Genomic DNA, 20,974 nt, shown 5'->3' on the forward strand with positions numbered 1-20,974 from the left:
CCTAGTGTGTTTTTTTAATGGACTTAAGATAACTGTCGATTCATATGCAGTTGTAAGAAAAATACAGAAAGATTCTCTGTACACTTTGCCCTATTTTCTGCAGTGGTAACATGTTGCAAAACTATAGTATAATATCACAATCAAGATATTCACACTGATACAATCCACAGATCTTATTCAGACTTTTCTGGTTTTGTTTGTCCTTGTTTGTGTGTGTGTATGTGTGTATGTAGTTCTGCAGTTTGTCACGTGTATAAGTGTATTCACCGCTACAGTCAAAATACTGAATAATTCAATCCCCTTAAGGACTCTTTTAAACCATATTCACCTCCCTTTCTTCGTCTACTTCCCACCTCTTGGTAGTCACTAATCTTTCCTTCATTTCTAAAATTTTGTTGTTTCAAAAATATTATATGAATGAAATCACAGTATATAACCTCTGGAATTGGCTTTTCTTGGGTAACAGCTTTATTGTGATATAATTCACATCTCATACAATTCAGTCATTAAAATGTACAATTCAGTGGTTTTTAGTATGCAGTAGTCCCCTTGTATCTGTGGTTTCTCCTGTGGTTTTAGTTACCTGTGGTTAACTTGAGGCTTGAAAAGATCTGTACAATAAGATATCTTGAGAGAGAGAGAGAGAGAGAACACATTAATAAAACTTTTATTATAGTGTATTGTTGTAATTGTTCTATTTTATTATTGTTATTAATCTCTTACTGTGCCTAATATATAAATTAAACTCTATCATAGGTATGTATGTATAGGAAAAACATAGTTTATCTAGGATTTGGTGCTATCTGTGGTTTAAGGCATCCTCTAGGGTCTTAGAACATGTCCCCTGCAGATACAGGGGGACCACTGTATTCACAGAGTTATGCAACCATTAACACAATCAATTTGGTAACATTTTCATCACCTTAGAAGGAAATTTTCTATTCTTTAGCAGCCATCCCCATTTTACCTGTACACCTCTAGCCCCAGGCAACCTCGAATTTCCTTTCTCTTCCTATAGATTTGCCTCTGTGTGGATATTTCACAAAAATGGAATCATACAATATATAGTCTTTTATGACTGGCTTCTTCCATTGACTTTTTATTCTTATTTTTACTTTTTTGAGATGGAGTCACACTCTGTCACCCAGGCTGGAGTACAACAGCGCCATCTTGGCTCACTGCAACCTCTGCCTCCTGGGTTTAAGTGATTCTCTGGCCTCAGCCTGCCGAATAGCTGGGATTACAGCATTCATTACCATACCTGGCTAATTTTTGTATTTTTAGTACAGATGGGATTTTGCCATGTTGGCCAGGCTGATGTCGAATTTCTGACCTCACATGATCTTCCCACCTCGGCCTCCCAAAGTGCTGGGATTACAGGCGTGAGCCACCGCATCCAGTCCTTCTTCCATTTAGCAGAATGTTTTCAAGATTTATCCTTGTTGTAGCATGTATCAATATGCCATTATTTTTTTATTGCTGAATAATATTCCATTATAGAAATATATCACATTTTATCATTCATCAGTTGATAGAAATTGGGGTTGCTTATACTTTTTGGCTATTATGAACAGTATTGCCATATTTGTGTACAGGTTTTTATATTGATATATGTTTTTATTTTTCTTGAGTATGTACCATGTATATCATAAGGTATCTCTGTGTTTATATATTGAGGAACTGCTGGACTGTTTTTCAAAGCAGTTATACTGCTTGACATTCCCACTACTAGTCTATGAGGGTTCTAGTTTCTCTACATCCTTGTCACCGCTTGTTATTATCTGTCTTCATATTATAAGCACTCTAGCGTATGTGAAATGGTATCTCATTGTGATTTTGATTTGCGTTACCCTGATGGCTAATGATATCGAACATTTTTTCATGTGCTTATTGACCATTTCTATAGCTTCTTTGTATAAATGTCTATTCAGATTGTTAAAAATAACCAATTTTTAAGTTGGGTTATCTGTCTTTTTATTATTGAGTTTTTAGAGTTATTTATATATTCTGAGTAGGCCAGGTGTAGCAGTGACTCACGCCTGTAATCCCAGCACTTTGGGAGGCTGAGGAGGGTGGACCACTTGAGGCCAAAACTTGGAGACCAGCCTAGCTAACATGGTGACACCCAGTCTCTACTAAAAATACACAAATTAGCCAGGTTGGTGGCAGGTGCCTGTTGTCCCAGCTACTTGGGAGGCTGAGGCATGAGAATTGCTTGAATCTGAGAGGTGGAGGTTGCAGTGAGCTGAGATGGTGCTACTGCACTCCAGCCTGGGTGACAGAGTGAGACTCTGTCTCAAAAAAAAAAGTTATTTATATATTCTGGACACTAGGTACTTATCAGATACTTATGTTTGCAAATACTTTCTCCCATTCTGTGGATTATATTTTCTTTTTTTTGAAGCACAAAAGTTTTCAATTTATCTATTTTTTTTCTTTCGTTGTTTGTGCTTTTGATGTTATACTTAAGAAACCATTGCCTATATACAGTCATAAAGATTTACTCCTGTATTTTTTTTCTAAGAGTTTTATAGTTTTAGCTGTTATATTCAGTTCTTTGATCCATTTTGAGTTGATTTTTCAAATGTGGTGTGAGGTAGGGATCCAACTTCATTCTTTTTTTTTTTCGAGACAGAGTTTCACTCTTGTCCCCTGGGCTGGAGTGCAATGGTGTGATCTTAGCTCACTGAAACCTCCATCTCCTGGGTTGAAGTGATTCTCCTGCGTTGAAGCGATTCTCCTGCCTCAGCCTCCTGAGTAGATGGGATTACAGGCACACGCCACCATGCCCAGCTAATTTTTGTATTTTTGGTAGAGACAGGGTTTCACCACGTTGGCCAGTCTGGTCTTGAACTCCTCACCTCAGGTGATCCACCCACCTCAGCCTCCCAAAGTGTTGGAGTTATAGACGTGAACCACAGCACCTGGCTAACTTAATTCTTTTGTATGTAGATCTTCATTACCATTTGTTGAAAAGTCTATTCTTTCCTTATTGAATTATCTCGGCACTGGGATTGGTTTCTTTCATTCAGCATAGTTTCCTTCATCCAAGTTGTATGTATCAGTAGTTTATTACTTTTTATTGCTGAGTAGTATTCCATGGTGCGGAAAGCCAGTTTGTAAACAGCATTCGCCTATAGAATGACATGTGAGCTGGTTCTACTTTTTCGTTATTATAATAAAGCTTCTGTGAACATTCATACATAGGTTTTTGCCTAAACATAGCTTTTCGTTTTTCTGGGATAAATGCTCAAGAGTGCAATTGATGAGTCATATGGTGATTGCATCTTTAGTTTCATCAGAAACTGCCAGAGTGGCTATATTGTTTATATTCTCACCAACAATGTATGAATGATCCAGTTTTCTGCATCCTTGCCAGCATTTAGTGTTGTCACTATTTTTAATTTTGGACTTCCGGAGAGGTGTGTAGTGATATCCCATCATGGTCTTAATTTGCATTTCTTCAGTATCTAGTGATGTTGAACATCTTTTCTTGTTTTTTGTTTTGTTTTGGAGATGGGGTCTCACTTGGTTGTCCAGGCTAGAGTACAGTAGCATGATCTCAGTTCACTGCAACTTCTGCCTCCCAGGTTCCAGTGATTCTTGTGCCTCAGCCTCTCGAGTAGCTGGAATTACAGGTGCACACCACCATGCTGGCTAAATTTTGTATTTTTAGTAAAGACAGGGTTTCACCATATTGGCCAGGCTGGTCTCAAACTCTTGACCTCAAGTGATCTGCCTGCCTGGGTCTCCCAAAGTACTGAGATTACAGGTGTGAGCCACCGCGCCCAGATGAATATCTTTTCATGTGCTCTTTGCCATCTGTATATCCTCTTTGGTGGATTCTCTGTTTGTGTCTTTGAACATTTTCTAATTGTTTCTAATTGAATTCTCCTTCTTTTTCTTTCTTTCTTTCTTTTTTTTTGCTGTTAAGTGTTGAGAGTTTTCGTACATTCCAGGTTTCATCCTTTGTTAGATGTGGAGTTTGTAAATATTTTCTCCCAGTGTCTAGCTTGTCCTTTCACCCTTTTTATATGGACTTTCACAGAACTATTTTCAATTTTGATGAGGTTCAATTTATAAAATTTCCCTTTTATGAATTGTGCTTTTGGTATGAAGTCTAAGAACTCCTTGCTTATCCCTGTCTCCCAAAGATTTTTTCCTTTTCTTTTTCAAAAAGGAATCTTGCTCTTGTTGCCCAGGCTGGAGTGTAATGGCACGATCTTGGCTCACCACAACCTCTGCCTCCTGGGTTCAAGTGATTCTCCTGTCTCAGCCTCTCAAGTAGCTGGGATTACAGGCGTGTGCTACCATGCCTGGCTAATTTTTGTATTTTTAGTAGATACAGGGTTTCTCCATGTTGGTCAGGTTGGTCTAGAACTCCTGACCTCAGGTGATCTACCTGCCTTGTCCTCCCAAAGTGCTGAGATTACAGGCGTGAGCCGCTATGCCCAGCCTCCTGTTTTTTTCTAAAAGTGTTACAGTTTTACATTTTACATTTATATTCATGTCCTAACAACTACAATAGCACCTTGAGCTTAAAGGCACTCAATAAGTATTTGTTGAATAACTCTTCAAACTAACCCTATATATTTCATTATCTATTTTGAGTAAGGTGTGAGGTTTAGGTTGTTATTTGTTGCTAATCAATATTCGTGGTTTTTATTTTTATTTTTTTTTGAGATGGAGTATCACTCTATCACCCATGCTGGAGTGTGATGGTGTGATCTTAGCCCACTACAACATCTGCCTCCCGGTTCAAGCAATTCTCCTGCCTCAGCTGCGTGAGTAGTTGGGACTACAGGTGCCCACCATCACGCCTGGCTAATTTTTGTATTTTTAGTAGAGACAGGGTTTCACCATATTGGCCAGGCTGGTCTTGAACTCCTGACCTCGTGATCCGCCTGCCTCGGTCTCCCAAAGTGCTGGGATTACAGGTGTTAGCCACAGTGACTGGCCCAATATTTGTGTTTTTAAAAGCTGATCTGCGAATTATCTAAAATTCAGTTTAAAGCCACGCTTTGCTTTGGGAAATCCTTGAATGGTGGGTCTAAAATCTGGTTTTATGCCACACTTTGGGAGTTGCTTGAGTGGTGGGTCAGGGTGTTCCGGTGGGAATTGCTTTCTAGTGAGGGGTCTGGGTCAGGTTACTTAACCTTTCTGAGCTTCAGTCCCCTTGTTTTACAAAATGGGAATAATAACATTTAGTAGTTAGGGTTAGTTTGAATAGTTATTCAAGAAATACTTATTGAGTGCCTATTATGTGCGAGGTGCTCTTATAGTTGTTAGGGATATATGACTGTAACCAGGACAGACAGAGGCCACCAACATGTGAGTTCTTCGTGGAAGTCACATTTTGGCAGGAGGAGATAGATAATAGTTGAGTAAACAAGTGAAGTGTACAGCTGACCCTTGAACATCACAGGTTTGAATTGGGCAGGTCTACTTATATAGATTTTTTTCATTCACACATGCATCAAAAATACAGTATTTGTTATACCTGTTATCCCAGTGCTTTGGGAGGCTGAGGCGGGAGGAGTGCTTGAGGCCAGGAGTTTGAGACCAGACTGGGCAATGTAGCAAGATCCCATCTCTGCAAAACAACAACAACAGCAACAGCAACAATTGGCTGGATGTGGTGGCATGCACCTGCAGTCACAGCTAGTCAGGAGGCTGAGGCATGAGGATTGCTGGAGCCCAGGAGATCAGTGCTGTAGTGAGCTAAGATTTCACACTGCACTCCAGCCTGCATGACAGGGCAAGATCGTGATGAGAGGCAAACAAACCAATAATACAAAGGACTCCAGTGTTTCCAGAGTCTGCATATATGAAGGGCCAACTATGGGACTTGAATACCTGTGAATTCGGTTATATGTAGGGGTCCTAGAACCATCCCCGGCATATATACTGAGGGAGAACTATATAGTCTGTCAGATGGTAATAGGTGCTGTGAAGAAGAAAAGCAGGGAGTGGGGCCTGGAGGGTTGTTATTTTTAAAAGGCTCAAGGGAAGGCGACAGTTGAGCAGAGATCTGAAGGAGGTGAGGGACTGAGCCATGCAGAGAGCTGGGGGCTTGCTGGGGAAAGCAAGCACCAGGCCGACTGAGCAGCCAGCGCAAAGGCCTGGAGGCTGGAGTGTGCTTGGCATGTGCGAGGAGCATCCAGTATACCAGTGTTACTGGGTTAGTGACTCAGTCGAGATGGCAGGAGAAGAGGCTGCAGTTGAGCTACGGATGTGGGACTTAGAGCCATTGTGTGCAGAGAGAGCTGGGGAGCCATTGAAGGGTTTAGAGAGCAGGAGTGAGCATCATCTACTTTTGTTTAAAAGTATCACTCTGGCCCTTTTGTGGAGAACATTCTCCAGGAGGGCAAAGGTGCCGCAGGAGACCAGGGAGGAAGCCACTGCAACCATATGCCTGAGAGTTGGTGACGGCTGGGAGCTGAGTGGAAGCGGTGGTGGAGGGGAGAAGTGGTCAGATTCTGGGTGTATTTTGAAGGCAGAGTGAATTGTGTTTGCTGATGGATTGAATATGGGATGAGAGAAAGGGAAATAGAAGTCAAGGATGGCTCTAAGGTGTTTTACTAGAGCAGCAGGAACGACCGAGCTGTCATTTCCTGTGAAGGAGCAGACTGTGGTGGGAGCTGGTTTGACGCAGGTGTCATAGGTCAAGAGTTCTGTATTGGAAACGTTGACTTTGAGATACCTGTTAGACATTCAAGTGGCGATATCCATCAGTAGCGGGATACATGAGTGTGGAGTTCAGGGAAGAGGTTCAGGCTGCAGATAGAAATTTGAAAGTCGTCAGTGTGGAGATAGTATAGATGGTATCTAAAGTCCTGAGGTTGGGTGAGATCATTTACACTAGTAGTTCTCAACTAGGGGCAATTTTGTCTCCCAGGAGACATTTGGCAATGACTGAGGACATACTGGTTGTCAAAACTGGGTGGTGGCAATGAGGTGTTACTGGCATCTAAGGGGATAGAGGCCAGGGAAACTGCTAATGCATAAACAGCCCTCGACAACAAAGAATAATCTAGTCTAAAGTGTTCATAGTGCTGAGGGTTGAGAATCCCCAATTTAGTCCTTAGATTTTTAGGGAATGAATGCAGATAGAAGAAAGAGGAGTTATAAAGCCTGAACCTTGGGGCCTCCGTTGTTTTGGGTTAAACGCAGACGATTGCATGAATATGCATTAAATGCACCTGAATATACAGCTTCACACAGTAATGTGTGAAGTGTAGTAACAGATGAAGTATAGTAACACACAGTAAGCACCCAGGACACGATGGTGTTTTTAACCTTTCAAAGGCAGTTCTAGTTTGCCGCTCAGGGGTCCATAGAGAATCTCTGTTGTACTCTCTTAGTGTATAGATGGGGAAGCTGAAATCCAGAGAGGGGAAGAGACTTGACTGTGATCAGACAATGGGTCAGGAACCCAGGTTTCATGATAACAGCTATTGATTATTCCCATTTTACAGATGAATAAACTTAGATTTAGAGATTTAGCCACTTGTCCAAATCTACACAGTGATCCCATGGCAGAGCTAGAATCAAAATTTGAATCTCTTGATTTCTAATCCAGTGTTTTATTTTAGTTTTTTTTTGTTTGTTTGTTTTTAGAGACAGGGTCTCACCCTGTCAGCTGGGCTGGAGTGCAGTGGCATGATCATAGCTCACTGCATGAAGCCTTGAATTCCTGGGCTCAAGTGATGCTCCTGCCTCAGCCTCCTAAGTAGCTGGGGCTACAGGCCTATACTACCATGTCCAGCTAATTAAAACATATGTATGTGTGTGTGTGTATGTGTGTGTATATATATTAAATATACATTATTAAATTGTGTATATATATATATACACACATACATATGTTTTAATTATGTATTATATATACACAATTAATATATATACACACAATATATACACAATTTAATATATATACACACACATAATATATATATATACACAATTTATATATATATATACACAATTTAATATATATATATATACATACATACACACACACACATATACATATGTAGAGACAGGGTCTCACTATGTTGCCAAGGCTGATCTTAAACTCGTGGCTTCAAGGGATCCTCCTGTTTCAGCCTCCCAAAGTGCTGGGATCACAGACATGAGCCACTGCGTCCAGCCTAATCCAGTGATTTTAACAACAGCAGTAGCAGCAGCTGCCACAGCTGCTGCCATCGTGGGCTGAATGCCCATTTTGTGCCGGACACTGCAAAACACTTTTCATAGGCTGGCCAGGGTGGAAGCTGGGGCAGGGTCCTGGCAGACCGGGTGCTAACTCCTCCCCCTGCCCCTCTGAATTACACGCTTCTCTTTGTTGACATCATGGCCCCTCCCCGCTTAGGCGCGTTGGCTGGCCGTTGTTTTGCTGTTGGCCAGCTGTGTTGTCATCTCCTCCATCCCCATGAAACTCCCCTCGTGCTGTATTATTTACCGTAAAAGCAATAATATAGCATCAGGAGAAGGCATTTTAAAAAATAAGCACTCTGAAGCTCATCATCCTCGCCCAACAGCTGTTTTAATTTTTCTGACTTCTTCACATCTCTGCCCATATGCCTGCCGTAGCCATTTTTACACTCTTGTCATTGGGATGTAGAAAGCATTCCGTATGCTGCTTCATTCGCTTGGTGTGGTTACATGTGTCATGTTGTTCATCATTATGTTTATTGACTGCAGAAGTCCAGTGAATGTGCCCGTTTGGCTGGACTGTTTCTTTCCGGACCTCTATAATGATAAATAATACTACACTGAGAAACCTAGTGCTTACAGTTCTTCCCTCCTCCCCTGACCCCGGGTTGTTGCTTTAGGATAAAGAGTTAGGAGTGGTTGAAGAAAGGGCTTTGAAATACATTGCTTTAGAAAACGGTTGTGCTAATTTACAATGCTTTGGGGCATCTCATGTTAATACACACATGTTTATTAATTACTCTAGGCTGGGCAGTTTGACTCATATCATCTAACTCTCACACTTGCTCTTCAAAAGAGACATAATCTCCATTTTTTTGTTTTTGTTTTGACAGAGTGTTACTCTGTCACCCAGGCTGGAGTACAGTGGCACGATCTTGGCTCACTGATTCTTCTGCCTCCCAGGCTTAAGCCACCTTAGCCTCCTGATTAGCTGGGATTACAGGTGCGCACCACCATGCCTGGCTAATTTTCATATTTTTGTAGAGATGAGGTCTCACTACTGTGTTTCACATGCTGGTCTTGAACTCCTGAGCTCAAGGGATCTTTCTGCCTCAGCCTCCCAAAGTGCTGAGATTACAGGCGTGAGCTACTGCACCTGGCCATAATCTCCATTTTTTTTTTAGTACAGGAACCTGACCTCAACATTCAAAGGTGGTTAAGTAACTTCCCTGAAGCCACAGAACTATAGCCAGGTGTGGTGTAATCCCAGCACTTTGGGAGGCCAAGGCAGGTGGATCACTTGAGTTCAGGAGTTTAAGACCAGCCTGGGCAACATGGTGAAACCCCGTCTCTACAAAAAATGCAAAAAAAGTAGCCAGGCATGGGGACACTTGCATGTAGTCCCAGCTACTCAGGAGGCTGAGGTGGGAGGATTGTTCGATCCTGGGAGGTCAAGGCTGCAGTGAAACAATAGTAGCGCCACTGCATTCCAGCCTGAGTGACAGTGAGACTCTTTCTCAAAAAACAAAAACAAAAACAAAAACAAAGAAAAAAATAACATTATAATGAGGGGTGGAGACAGGATGTAAACTTGGGTATACCAAGTCCCAGTCCAAAGCTCCTCCCATGAGAAAAAATTGAACATTTCAGGGTTCTGGCATCTTGTTTAGCCTTATTAAAATCTACACATGGTAGCTTAATTCAATGGCTGTTAAATGTTATGCTTACTGTTTTAATGTGCATTTTGACCTCTGATTTCTGAGTGACCTGTAGCCCTGTGGAATTTAGCAGGATGGGGCTTTGAGGTCCTCAAGTTCTGTTTTGCCAGGGTGTGTTGACAGTTGAAGAGAGTGTGTCTGGGTGCCAGATGGTTTTGGAAACATGGAGAAACTCATGGATTCACACCCCTCAATCAACATATCAGTTGGTAGCAACAAACTATTTGAGTTCTCTGAATCTGTCTAGATATGATCAGGTTGGCAGGAGGAAAAAAGAGAAGTGGGACCTTCTTTTCAAAGAGCCCTCAATCTACCTGGGGAGGTGGGAGGTGGCACAGTTGTCAAAGAATGAGATGCCTAAGTCTGAAGTTGGGAGTTTCATCCTCCAAAGTTGCTATCTTGGACCCTGTAGGGTGATTTAAGATGCTTGAGTAGGTTGCCAGTATTTAAAAATCTGGAGATTTCACATAAAAGTCGGAATTTCTGGCTCCTCTTGAACAATGGGAGAATCTGGCAACCCCTTACTTGTAGTCCTGCATGGCGGCAGTCCATGAGTCCCTTTTGGTTGGGACACTACTGTGCTGTTTGCCACGGCCTTCACCCAGCATGTGTCCCCCGTGTACCTGGAACTTCTCCTACCCTTCTGTAAATGCTGCAGGAGGGCTAGGAAGCAGCGTGCTTCTGCCAAGCCTGAGGCTGGAAAGGAATGCAGGGCTGCATTCCAGGGGGTGGGGATGGTGTGAGCAGAGCTGCAGAGAAACCACTCCCAGTAGTGCAAATGCAGTAGTACCTCGGCTCTTGTAGACTGCGGAGACAGTGCGTGCAGGGCAGCCAGGACCACAGCCACAGAGTTGGAGAGTAACTCGAGGACCCCTGGGAAACATGGCGAGTGAGCACACCCCAGATCTGCTCCTTCTGGCACAAACATAGAAGAATGGTAGCTTAAAACAAACCTATATTAAAAAAATTTAGGAAAATCTCTATGGGCCAGGAATGGGAGAGAAAACCTAAGTGTGGTGAATGGGCTTGCAGCCTGCAGTACCCAGAATGCAGGGAGCAGTGGCAGCCAGCCCCGCAGTGTCCATATGGGATGGGATTTGGGTGGGCCCTGCTTGTGGGGAAAAGGGAGCCAGTCAGGAGGCGGGCTTTGTTCCTAGTGAGTGCTGAAATCTCTCTTTGATGGCGCCATATATAACTGGAGACATGCTGCTTATGTGCAGTTCCGGGAAGAAAGGAAAACTCCTGGGTGCAAACAGAAACTTGTATTGTGCTGTGCTTGGGGCCAGTGTTGAAAACTGTGTTACCAGTGTACTCCCAAGGTAGGAGCAGCCTGAGCTAATGCTTCCCTTTGTATCTGCTTTATAAGAGGAATTCTGAACAAGTTAATCACAGAAAAAATGCTATTAGGGGCTGGCACAGTGGCTCAAGCCTGTAATCCCAGTACTTTGAGAGGAAGAGGCAGGAGGATTAGTTAAGCCCAGGAGTTTGAGATAAGCCTGGGCAACATAGCAAAACCGCATCTCTATAAAAAATACAAAAATTAGCTGGGCACAGTGACATGTGTCTGTCTGTAGTACCAGCTACTTGGGGGACTGAGGCAGGAGGATCACTTCAGCCGGGGAGATCAAGGCTGCAGTGTGCCGTGATCCTGCCACTGCACTCCAGCTTTGGTGACAGAGCAAGAAGACCCTGTCTCAAAAAAAAAAACAAAAACCAAAAAAACGGTGCTCCTAGGGGTTGTACTTAATTTTCTTAAGAGGTTGCATAGTGGTGCTTTGTCACCTGTTCATTAAGGGATGCTGAGGTCCCTCTAGCTGGGGACACTTTGCTCAAAGAGCTTGAGAGTAATGAAACTATACTTCACCAAATCAGGGTGCAAGAGAGAAAAGGATCATTTGAAGCAATCTTGGTGCCTTCCCTCATTTTACTGATCCAGAAATTGAGACCCAGAGTTTTGCCCAAGATCACACAGCTGGTCAGTGCAGATGCAGGACTGAGGGCTGAGTCCTGAGCTCCATCTTGGCTTTGCCTCTTCCCTTCTCCTCTCCTCCCTTCCCCTCTCCTCCCTTCCCCTCTCCTCCCTTCCCTTCCCCTCCCCTTCCCTCCCCCCTCTCCGTTCCTCCCCCCTCCCCTCCGTTCCTCCCCCCTACCCTCCCCTCTTTTTTCTTTCTTCTTGTTTTTTGAGACAGGGTCTCACTGTGTCACCCAGGCTGGAGTGTAGTGGTGCCATCATGGCTCACTGCAGCCTCAACTTCCCAGGCTGAAGCGATACTCCTGCCCCAGCCTCCCGAGTAGCTAGGACCACAGGCCTGTACCACCATTCCTGGCTAACTTTTGTATTTTTAGTAGCGATGGGGTTTCTCCATGTTGGCCAGGCCAGTCTCAAACTCCTGACCTCAGGTGATCTGCCTGCCTCGGCCTCCCAAAGTGCTAGTATTACTGGCGTGAGACACCATGCCTGGCCAACTTTTTATTCTTTGCAGAGATAGGGTCTTGTGTTACCCAGGCTGGTGGTCTCAAACTCCTGGGCTCCAGCGAGCCTCCTGCCTTGGCCTCCCAAAGTGTTGGGATTTCAGGCATGAGCCACTGCGCCCGGCCCAGTTTCTTTATTTGTAAAATGGGGATAATATTCTGGTCCATAGAGTTACCAAGAAACCGTAAAACATAACATGCACCTCCCTTCTGTTGGAGTAGCTGTCTCTTTCCTGAGGCGTCGGTGAATTCCTATTCGGGAGGTGGATAGTGGGGGTTAAGAGCATGGATTTCAGAGCCAGCCCGTCCAGGTTTGGATCCCAGCTTCACCACTTACCATCTCTGTGACTGTGGGCAAGTTACTGAATTTCTCTGTGCCATTGTTTCCATATCTGTAAGTAGGGCTAATAATAGCACTTGTCTCACTGGATTACAAGGATTAAATGAGAGAAAGCATTTTAAAGACTCTAGCACAATGCCTGGTATATCCAAAGCCCCCAGGATGTGTTAACTGCCTTTATTATCATTGTACTATCATAGATTGTGTTCCCCTTTTTGCTTTGACAGTCAGGAAACCCAACGCTGAGTTTGAACCTTATCTTTAGACTTCCACATAGGACCTAATGGCATGTATTTCTGTTTCTGTTTCCCTGTCAATCTCTGACTTTATTTAACGATTTGGCTCTCATTTCCCTCATTATCCTGATTTCTGTATGTTATTATATTATATGTATTGCTGTATGTTGTTTCAGAACAAGTTTGGAATTAATACCTTGAGAAAAATATAGCAACAGTTTGATTCAGACTGGCTTGTTGGAGGCCAGGGTGATCTTGAATTAGGAGGTGAACTGTGCTGTTAAAAATAAACATTGGCCAGGTGGGGCGGTTCACGCCTGGAATCCCAGCACTTTGGGAGGCTGAGGCAGGTGGATCACCTGAGGTGAGGCGTTCAAGACCAGCCTGGCCAATATAGTGAAACCCTGTCTCTACTGAAAATACAAAAACTATCCAGGCATGGTGGTATACACCTGTAATCCCAGCTACTTGGGAGGCTGAGGCGGAAGGATTGCTTGAACCTAGGAGGCGGAGGTTGCAGTGAGCTCAGATCATGCGGTTGCTCTCCAGCCTGGGTGACACAGTGAGCCTCTGTCTTAATAAAACAAAACAAAAACCATGTAGCTATTATTTTTGAGGGCTTATTGTATATTAGCCATTGTCATGCATCCTTTGTGTGTATTTCCTTAAACCTTACAATGATCCTATGAGGCCAGGCCTGTTATCTTTTCATTTCATAGTTGAGGAATCTAAGAATCGGGGGAGAAGTGATTCAGCAGTGGTTTCTGGCTGCAAGTGGCAGTCAGGATTCAAATGTAACCTGTCTGACTCCTAAGCACACACTTTTACTCCCTGTTTGATGTTCTAGGGTCCACTGAGTTTTTGGGGGCAATGGAGGGATGATGTCAGGCAACTGACTGATTGATGCTTTATCTCCCTGTTTTTCTTCCTCTTCTCTTTCCATTTCTTCCACCCTCTTCTCTCTGCTTCCTGGGTTCTCCAGAGCCCATGAGGGCCCCCAAAGGCCTGGCTTTTGCTGATATCCAGGCCCGCCAGCTGACCCTGCAGTGGGAACCACTGGGTTACAACGTGACGCGTTGCCACACCTATACTGTGTCGCTGTGCTATCACTACACCCCAGGCAGCAGCCACAACCAGACTATCCGGGAGTGTGTGAAGACGGAGCAAGGTGTCAGCCGCTACACTATCAAGAACCTGCTGCCCTATCGGAATGTTCATGTGCGGCTTGTCCTCACTAACCCTGAAGGTCGCAAAGAGGGCAAGGAGGTCACCTTCCAGACAGATGAGGATGGTAAGAGTCTCAGTCTGGGTGCGGTGGCTCATGCCAGTAATCCTAGTACTTTGGGAGGCTAAGGTGGGCAAATCATGAGGTAAGGATATTGAGACCATCCTGGCTGACACAGTGAAACCTCATCTCTTTTTTTTTTGAGACAGAGTTTTGCTCGTTACCCAGGCTGGAGTGCAATGGCACAATCTCAGCTCACCGTAACCTCCGCCTCCTAGGTTCAGGCAATTCCTCTGCCTCAGCCTCCTGAGTAGCTGGGATTACAGGCACGCACCACCGTGCCCAGCTAATTTTTTGTATTTTTAGTAGAGACGGGGTTTTACCATGTTGACCAGGATGGTCTCGATCTCTTGACCTTGTGATCCACCCGCCTCGGCCTCCCAAAGTGCTGGGATTATAGGCATGAGCCACTGCGCCCAGCCGAAACCTCATCTCTACTAAAAATACAAAAAATTAGCCGGGCATGGTGGCACATGCCTGTAGTCGCAGCTACTTGGGAGGCTGAGGCAGGAGAATCACTTGAACTCGGGAGGTGGAGGTTGCAGTGAGCTGAGATTGCACCCCTGATTCTAGCCTGGATGACAGAGCAAGACTCCGTTTCAAAAAAAAAAAAAGAGTCTCAGCCACACCCAGGGCCCTGTGTGCCTCCCATGGACATATCATGTTTGAGACTGAAATTTGCTGAGAGAATTTTTCTGTTTAGGATTAAACCAGCTATATAACAATTAACTAATGATAGCTCCTGTTTGTTCTTTGGAAGACTTTGGGTTAGATTGGTCTAATTTCTCTTCTTAAGTGTTTGAAAGAATTCAGCAGTGAAATGATTTGAGCATAGAATTTTCTTTCTGGCAAGGTTATTAATACATTTTAATTTTTAAAATAGATATTAGGACAGTCAGATTTTTTTGTGCTTATATTGGTTTAGATGGACTGCATTTTTTCTTTTTCTTTTGTTTTTGAGATAGAGTCTTGCTCTGTTGCCCAGGCTGGAGTGCCGTGGCATGATTTCGGCTCACGGCAACCTCCGCCTCCCAGGTTCAAGCAATTCCCTGCCTCAGCCTCTTGAATAGCTGAAATTATAGGCACGTGCCACCATGCCTTGCTAATTTTTTGTATTTTTAGTAGAGATGGAGTTTCACCATCTTGGCCAGGCTGGTCTTGAGCTCCTGACCTCATGATCCACCCTCCTTGGCTTCCCAAAGTGCTGGGATTATAGGCATGAGTCACTGTGCCCTGCCTGTGTCTTTTAAGGAATTTGATCATTACATCTAAATTTTTAAATTTCTCTAGATAAAGTTGTTTATAATATTTATTTATTTAGAGACAGGGTCTTGCTCTGTTGCCCAGGCTGAAGTACAGTGGCACCATCTTTGCTCACTGCAGCCTCCTCCTCCCAGGCTCAAGTGATCCTCCCCGCTCAGCCTCCTGAGTAGCTGGGACTACAGGCATGCACCACTGCAATCAGCTAGTTTATTTATTTTTGAGACAGGGACTCACTCTGTTGCCCTGGGAGGTGGAGGTTGCAACCTGGGAGATGGAGGTACAGGTGGAGTGCAGTGTCACAATCATGGCTCACTGCAGCCTTGACCTCCCAGGCCAAGTGATCCCCCCACCTCAGCCTCCCAAGTAGTTGGGACTACAGACATGCACTACCATGCCTGGCTAATTTTTTTGTATTTTTTGTAGAGATGGGGTTTTGCCATGTTGCCCAGGCTGATTTCTAACTCCTGGGCTCAAGTGATCCACCCACCTTGGCCTCCCAAAGTGCTGGAATTATAGGCATGAGCCACCTCACCTGGTCAATATTCTTTTATTATGTTTATTTAATGTCCATAGGATCTATATGATGTCCCTAGAATCATCCTTTTTTATTTCTGATATTGATAATTTGTGTTTTCTTTTTTCTTGTTCACTCTTGTGAGGAATGTATAAATTATGTTAATCTTTCCAAAGAACCAACTGTTGGCTTACTTGATTTTCTTTTTCCTTTGCTATATTTTCTTTTTTTTTTGGAGATGGAGCTTCGCTCTTGTTACCCAGGCTGGAGTGCAATGGCGCGATCTTGGCTCACCGCAACCTCCGCCTCCTGGGTTCAGGCAGTTCTCCTGCCTCAGCCTCCCGAGTACCTGGGATTACAGGCACGCGCCACCATGCCCAGCTAATTTTTTGTATTTTTAGTAGAGACGGGGTTTCACCAAGTTGACCAAGATAGTCTCGATCTCTTGACCTCATGATCCGCCTGTCTTGGCTTCCCAAAGTGCTGAGATTACAGGCATGAGCCACCTCACCCGGCTATGTTGCTCAATTTCTAAGCAATTGGGACTTTTTGTTTGTTTTTGAGACACAGATTCACTCTGTTGCCCAGGCCGGAGTGCAGTGGCATGATCTTCGCTCACTGTAAACTCCCACTCTGGGTTTAAGTGATTTTGTGCCTCAGCTTCCTGAGTAGCTAGAATTACAGATATCTGCCACCAAACTTGGCTAATTTTTGTATTTTTACAAAATACAAAACCCTGGTGAGATGGGGTTTTGCCATGTTGGCCAGGCTGGTCTTGTACTCCTGACCTCAGGTGATCAGCCCACCTTGGCCTTCGAAAGTGCTGGGATTACAGGCGTGAGCCACTGTGCCTGGCCAGCAATTGGGACTTTTCTAATTATCTTTTTATTTTTGATTTCTAGGTTAATTCCACTGTGGTCAGAGTATATACTCTAAATTTAATCTTCTGAAATTTGATCCTTACTTTATGGCCTGACATATGGTTAAATTTTGGTAAACGTTCCATGTGTACATGAAAAAAACATGTTTCTGTTGCTGTTGAACGCAGTATATTCTACATATGTCAAACTAATGCTTATTAAGCCTTAGTACACGCCAAGCACCATTCTGAATGGTTTTAATACCCATGACAACCCTACGTGGTAGGTTACTATTTCTATTCCCATTTTACAGATGAGGTCACATGGCCAGTAGAGAGGTAGCAGAGCTGGCTTTCTAACGGGCCCATCTGGCTTCACAGTTGTCATTCTTTTCTTTTTTTTGAGATGGAGTCTCGCTCTGTTGCCCAGGCTGGAGTGCAGTGGTATAATCTCAGCTTACTGCAACCTCTGCCTCCCCAGTTCCAGCGATTCTTCCACCTCAGCCTCCCAGGTAGTTGGGATTACAGGCACCCACCACTATGCCCAGCTTAGTTTTTGTATTTTTGGTAGAGATGGGGTTTCACCACGTTGGCCAGGCTGTTCTCGAACTCCTGTCCTCAAGTGATTTGCCCTTCTTGGCTTCCCAAAGTTCTGGGATTACAGGTATGAGCCACTGTGCCTGGCCAGTTGTCATTTTTTTTTTTTTTTGAGACAGAGTCTTGCTCTGTCACCAGGCTGGAGTGCAGTGGCACCATCTTGGCTCACTATAGCCTTGGCTTCCTCAGTTCACGTGATTCTCATGCCTCAGCTTCCCAAGTAGCTGGGATTACAGGCATGTGCCACCACACCCAGTTAATTTTTTGTATTTTTAGTAGAGACAGGGTTTTACCATGTTGACCAGGATGATCTCGATTTCCTGACCTCATGATTCGCCTGCCTCAGCCTCCCAAAGTGCTGGGATTACAGGCATGAGCCACCATGCCTGGCCAGTTGTCATTCTTAAGAGCTACACTCGAATGCTAGCACAGGTCCGGAGCCTTCCCCTGGATTCCTACAGACCCCAGGTACCCCTGAGCTCCCTGGTTTATAGCTTTGTCTTACTGCCACATATACAGTTTCCTGTTCTGCACAGCATTGGCCTGGACACAAAATTCAGCTCCTTCTTTAGTTCCTGCTTTTCTCTGCCTTAGGACTTCAGCTTCCCCATAGTAGTTTATCAAGGTGTTTTCCCAAACAAAGACCATTCTCTTCCTAAATGAAATTCCTGTGCCTGCCATTAACAGTATATATGTAAACAGAAGCAAAACAAAAGAAAGCCATGCCTGAAACTGTGAATGCTAAAATGTTAACAGTGTCTCTGGGTGATACAATTGTAGATGCCCATTAATTTTCTTTAAGCCCATTTTGATTTTCTACATTGAACATGTCATTTATGTAATTTGAAATTTTCAGACAAGAAAATATCTCCACCCATAATCCCAATACCCCAATGCAATTGCTGTTTTCATTTCTCTGGAACATGTGCATATTTTCTGAAAACTACCCAACTGGAACAAAATCGAGCCTTCAAACATATTTCTCTCCTGAATACAGGCCACACGGTAATGAAAATGCCAGCTATCCTTTTCGAGTCCTTGTAATAGGTGAACCATATACACTTGCTGATGCTTGCCTTGGGCTTTATGTACATCACACCATTTGTCCTGGCTTGAGAGGGGTTATTTCATCCCTACTTCACAGATGAGTTAATTAAGGTGCAGAGAGGCTAAGCAGTCCATGAGAACCAGGTGGGAAGTGGCAAGGCTGGAATTTGAACCCAGGTGTCTGGCACCAAAGCCTACTTTCTCCTGTCCCCTGCCGCCTTTCCCTCACAGTGCCCGGTGGGATTGCAGCTGAGTCCCTGACCTTTACTCCACTGGAAGACATGATCTTCCTCAAGTGGGAGGAGCCCCAGGAGCCCAATGGTCTCATCACTCAGTATGAGGTAGGTGTGGGACCCTATTACAGTGGGGAACCCTGGTAGAAGGTGAGAGATGACCTTCTTTCTCTCTGCTGCTACAGTAGGAGGTGCATGGGGAGGACAGATGTGATTGTCATCATTCCTTCAACTATGGTCAGGGTCTATATCCTGTGAATTTTAGAGCAGGGCCCTGAAGGCAGGAGGGAGAGGCAAAGATGACTAGAAGCCTGGCTTGATGGCATCCACAGTCTCCTTTGCTTAGCCTCATCCCTTACTTCCCTGGAACATGGTGGGTGGAGGCTCTGGTCAGGGGTGCTCTGCCCATACTGTGCCCAGCTGTCTGCCAATCCTGCCCCCAGATCAGCTACCAGAGCATCGAGTCATCAGACCCGGCAGTGAATGTGCCAGGCCCACGGCGTACCATCTCCAAGCTCCGCAATGAGACCTACCACGTCTTCTCCAACCTGCACCCAGGCACCACCTACCTGTTCTCTGTGCGGGCCCGCACGGGCAAAGGCTTCGGTCAGGCTGCACTCACTGAGATAACCACCAACATCTCTGGTGAGCCCCACCTGACCTGGCCCAGCCCCTTTGGAGGTGGCCCAGAATCCCAGCGTTTCATGGGCAGGGGGGATGTGGGGGGCATCCTGAGGGTGGTTGCAGAGGTCCCCTGCTGAGATAAATATGCCATTTAGGAGTTAAAGTCAGGGCTCAGGGAGGATGAAGTCACAGGAGTCAGGAGACTGCGGTCAGTGGAATCAGAATGCTGAGGTCAGGGGCCAGGGTAGCTCAGGTCATGTCAGCAGGAACAAGGAGGCTTAAGGCTGAAGCAGGGGAGATCTGGGGACCGTGGTGATGGAGGCTGGAGGCCTGGCCTTCCTGGTCCAGTGGCCAAGCTCCATGCTTATGACCCTGTCCTCTTTCCCAGCTCCCAGCTTTGATTATGCCGACATGCCGTCACCCCTGGGCGAGTCTGAGAACACCATCACCGTGCTGCTGAGGCCCGCACAGGGCCGCGGTGCACCCATCAGGTGGGAAAGCGGGATGGAGGGGTGGGAGGCCAGGGCTGTAGGGAAGAGTCCCCTCTTCTGAACAGAGCCCCAGCCCAGGCCATCTCACCCTTGTCCTCCCTCAGTTTCCCACACAGGGCTTGGAGTATCTGGAGGAGGATGTTCTGTGATGCTGGGCCGGTGAGATGCCTGCAGTCCCTCCCCTTTGAGGCCCTGGGTCTCAGATGGTGACTGTCACAAGGACCCTCGATAGGTCCAGCCTGGAGGGGACTTTCCATGCCTATCCAGGGGGCCTTTCCTCAGACACCTTGGAGAAGTGAAACTCTGGGGGCCTTATATCACCCCAGCCTTTTCCTGGAAGCACAGAGATGGGCTTTCTAGAAGGCTGGGGCAGCCAGCCAGACAGGCCATCTCTCTGGAGTGGCTAGGGGCTTAGCTTCTCCACCTCCTCTCCCCGGAGGAAGCTGGGCCTGCTGGGGCCATGGTGGCTGCCTCTGCTGGGGAGAGGGTGCTGGAGATACGACTGTGCGTGTGTGTGTGTTTGTGTGTACACATGGTATGTGAACCTGGGTGTGTCTTTGTGAGAAAGACATGGGATATGTGGTGTGAGCATGTGTGAGAGGTGTGTGTGGGAGACATAAGTGTGCATGTGAGAGTGTGAGGGTTTGTGTAAGTGTGTGCACGTACTGTTAACCAGACCCCATGCTAGGGGCTTGATCTGCAGAAAGCCATTTATCCTCATGGCAGCCTGTGGAATGGGTATTATTACTTTCGTTTTACATATCAGGAAACTGACTCGGAGAGCCTAAATCACTTTCCCTGAGGGCCACACGGCCAGTAAGTGGTGGAGCTGGGTATTGGAACCCAGAACTGCCTGCTAAGCCTGTACCTTTTCTAGAAGTTATCGAGCCTCCCTGCCCTTCTAGTCCACCCTTTCCTTCCACAAAGCTACATGCACTGGGAGAGGGTGACAGCCTTTAGGTGGGGTATGAGGGTCCTAGTCAGTTTCCCAGGAAGATAGTGGGCTGCCCAGGTGACCATGGCAGTCCCTCACCTCCTCGCCCCCCACTGTATCCTCTCCTCTTCTGCTTTGTAGAAAGAAAGCAGAAAGAAATCTCGCTGGATTTGCCACTGCAAATCCTGTCCTGGGCCAATTCCT

The 20,974-nt window shown here is 45.3% G+C and overlaps 1 protein-coding gene across 14 annotated transcripts in view; it reads left to right on the forward strand.

The window, feature by feature from the left end:
* Positions 1-20,974, forward strand: part of PTPRU (protein tyrosine phosphatase receptor type U) — a 93,919-nt gene that overhangs the window by 25,904 nt on the left and 47,041 nt on the right. For all 14 annotated transcript variants that reach the window (XM_035308455.3, XM_035308447.3, XM_035308442.3 and 11 more), the window contains exons 8-11: positions 13,906-14,214; positions 18,720-18,829; positions 19,165-19,366; positions 19,734-19,836. In XM_035308455.3, coding sequence (XP_035164346.2) covers positions 13,906-14,214; positions 18,720-18,829; positions 19,165-19,366; positions 19,734-19,836 — 724 coding nt within the window. The remainder of the gene's footprint in view (positions 1-13,905; positions 14,215-18,719; positions 18,830-19,164; positions 19,367-19,733; positions 19,837-20,974) is intronic.

Source organism: Callithrix jacchus, chromosome 7, assembly GCF_049354715.1.
Source record: "Callithrix jacchus isolate 240 chromosome 7, calJac240_pri, whole genome shotgun sequence".
Lineage (NCBI taxonomy): Eukaryota > Metazoa > Chordata > Mammalia > Primates > Cebidae > Callithrix > Callithrix jacchus.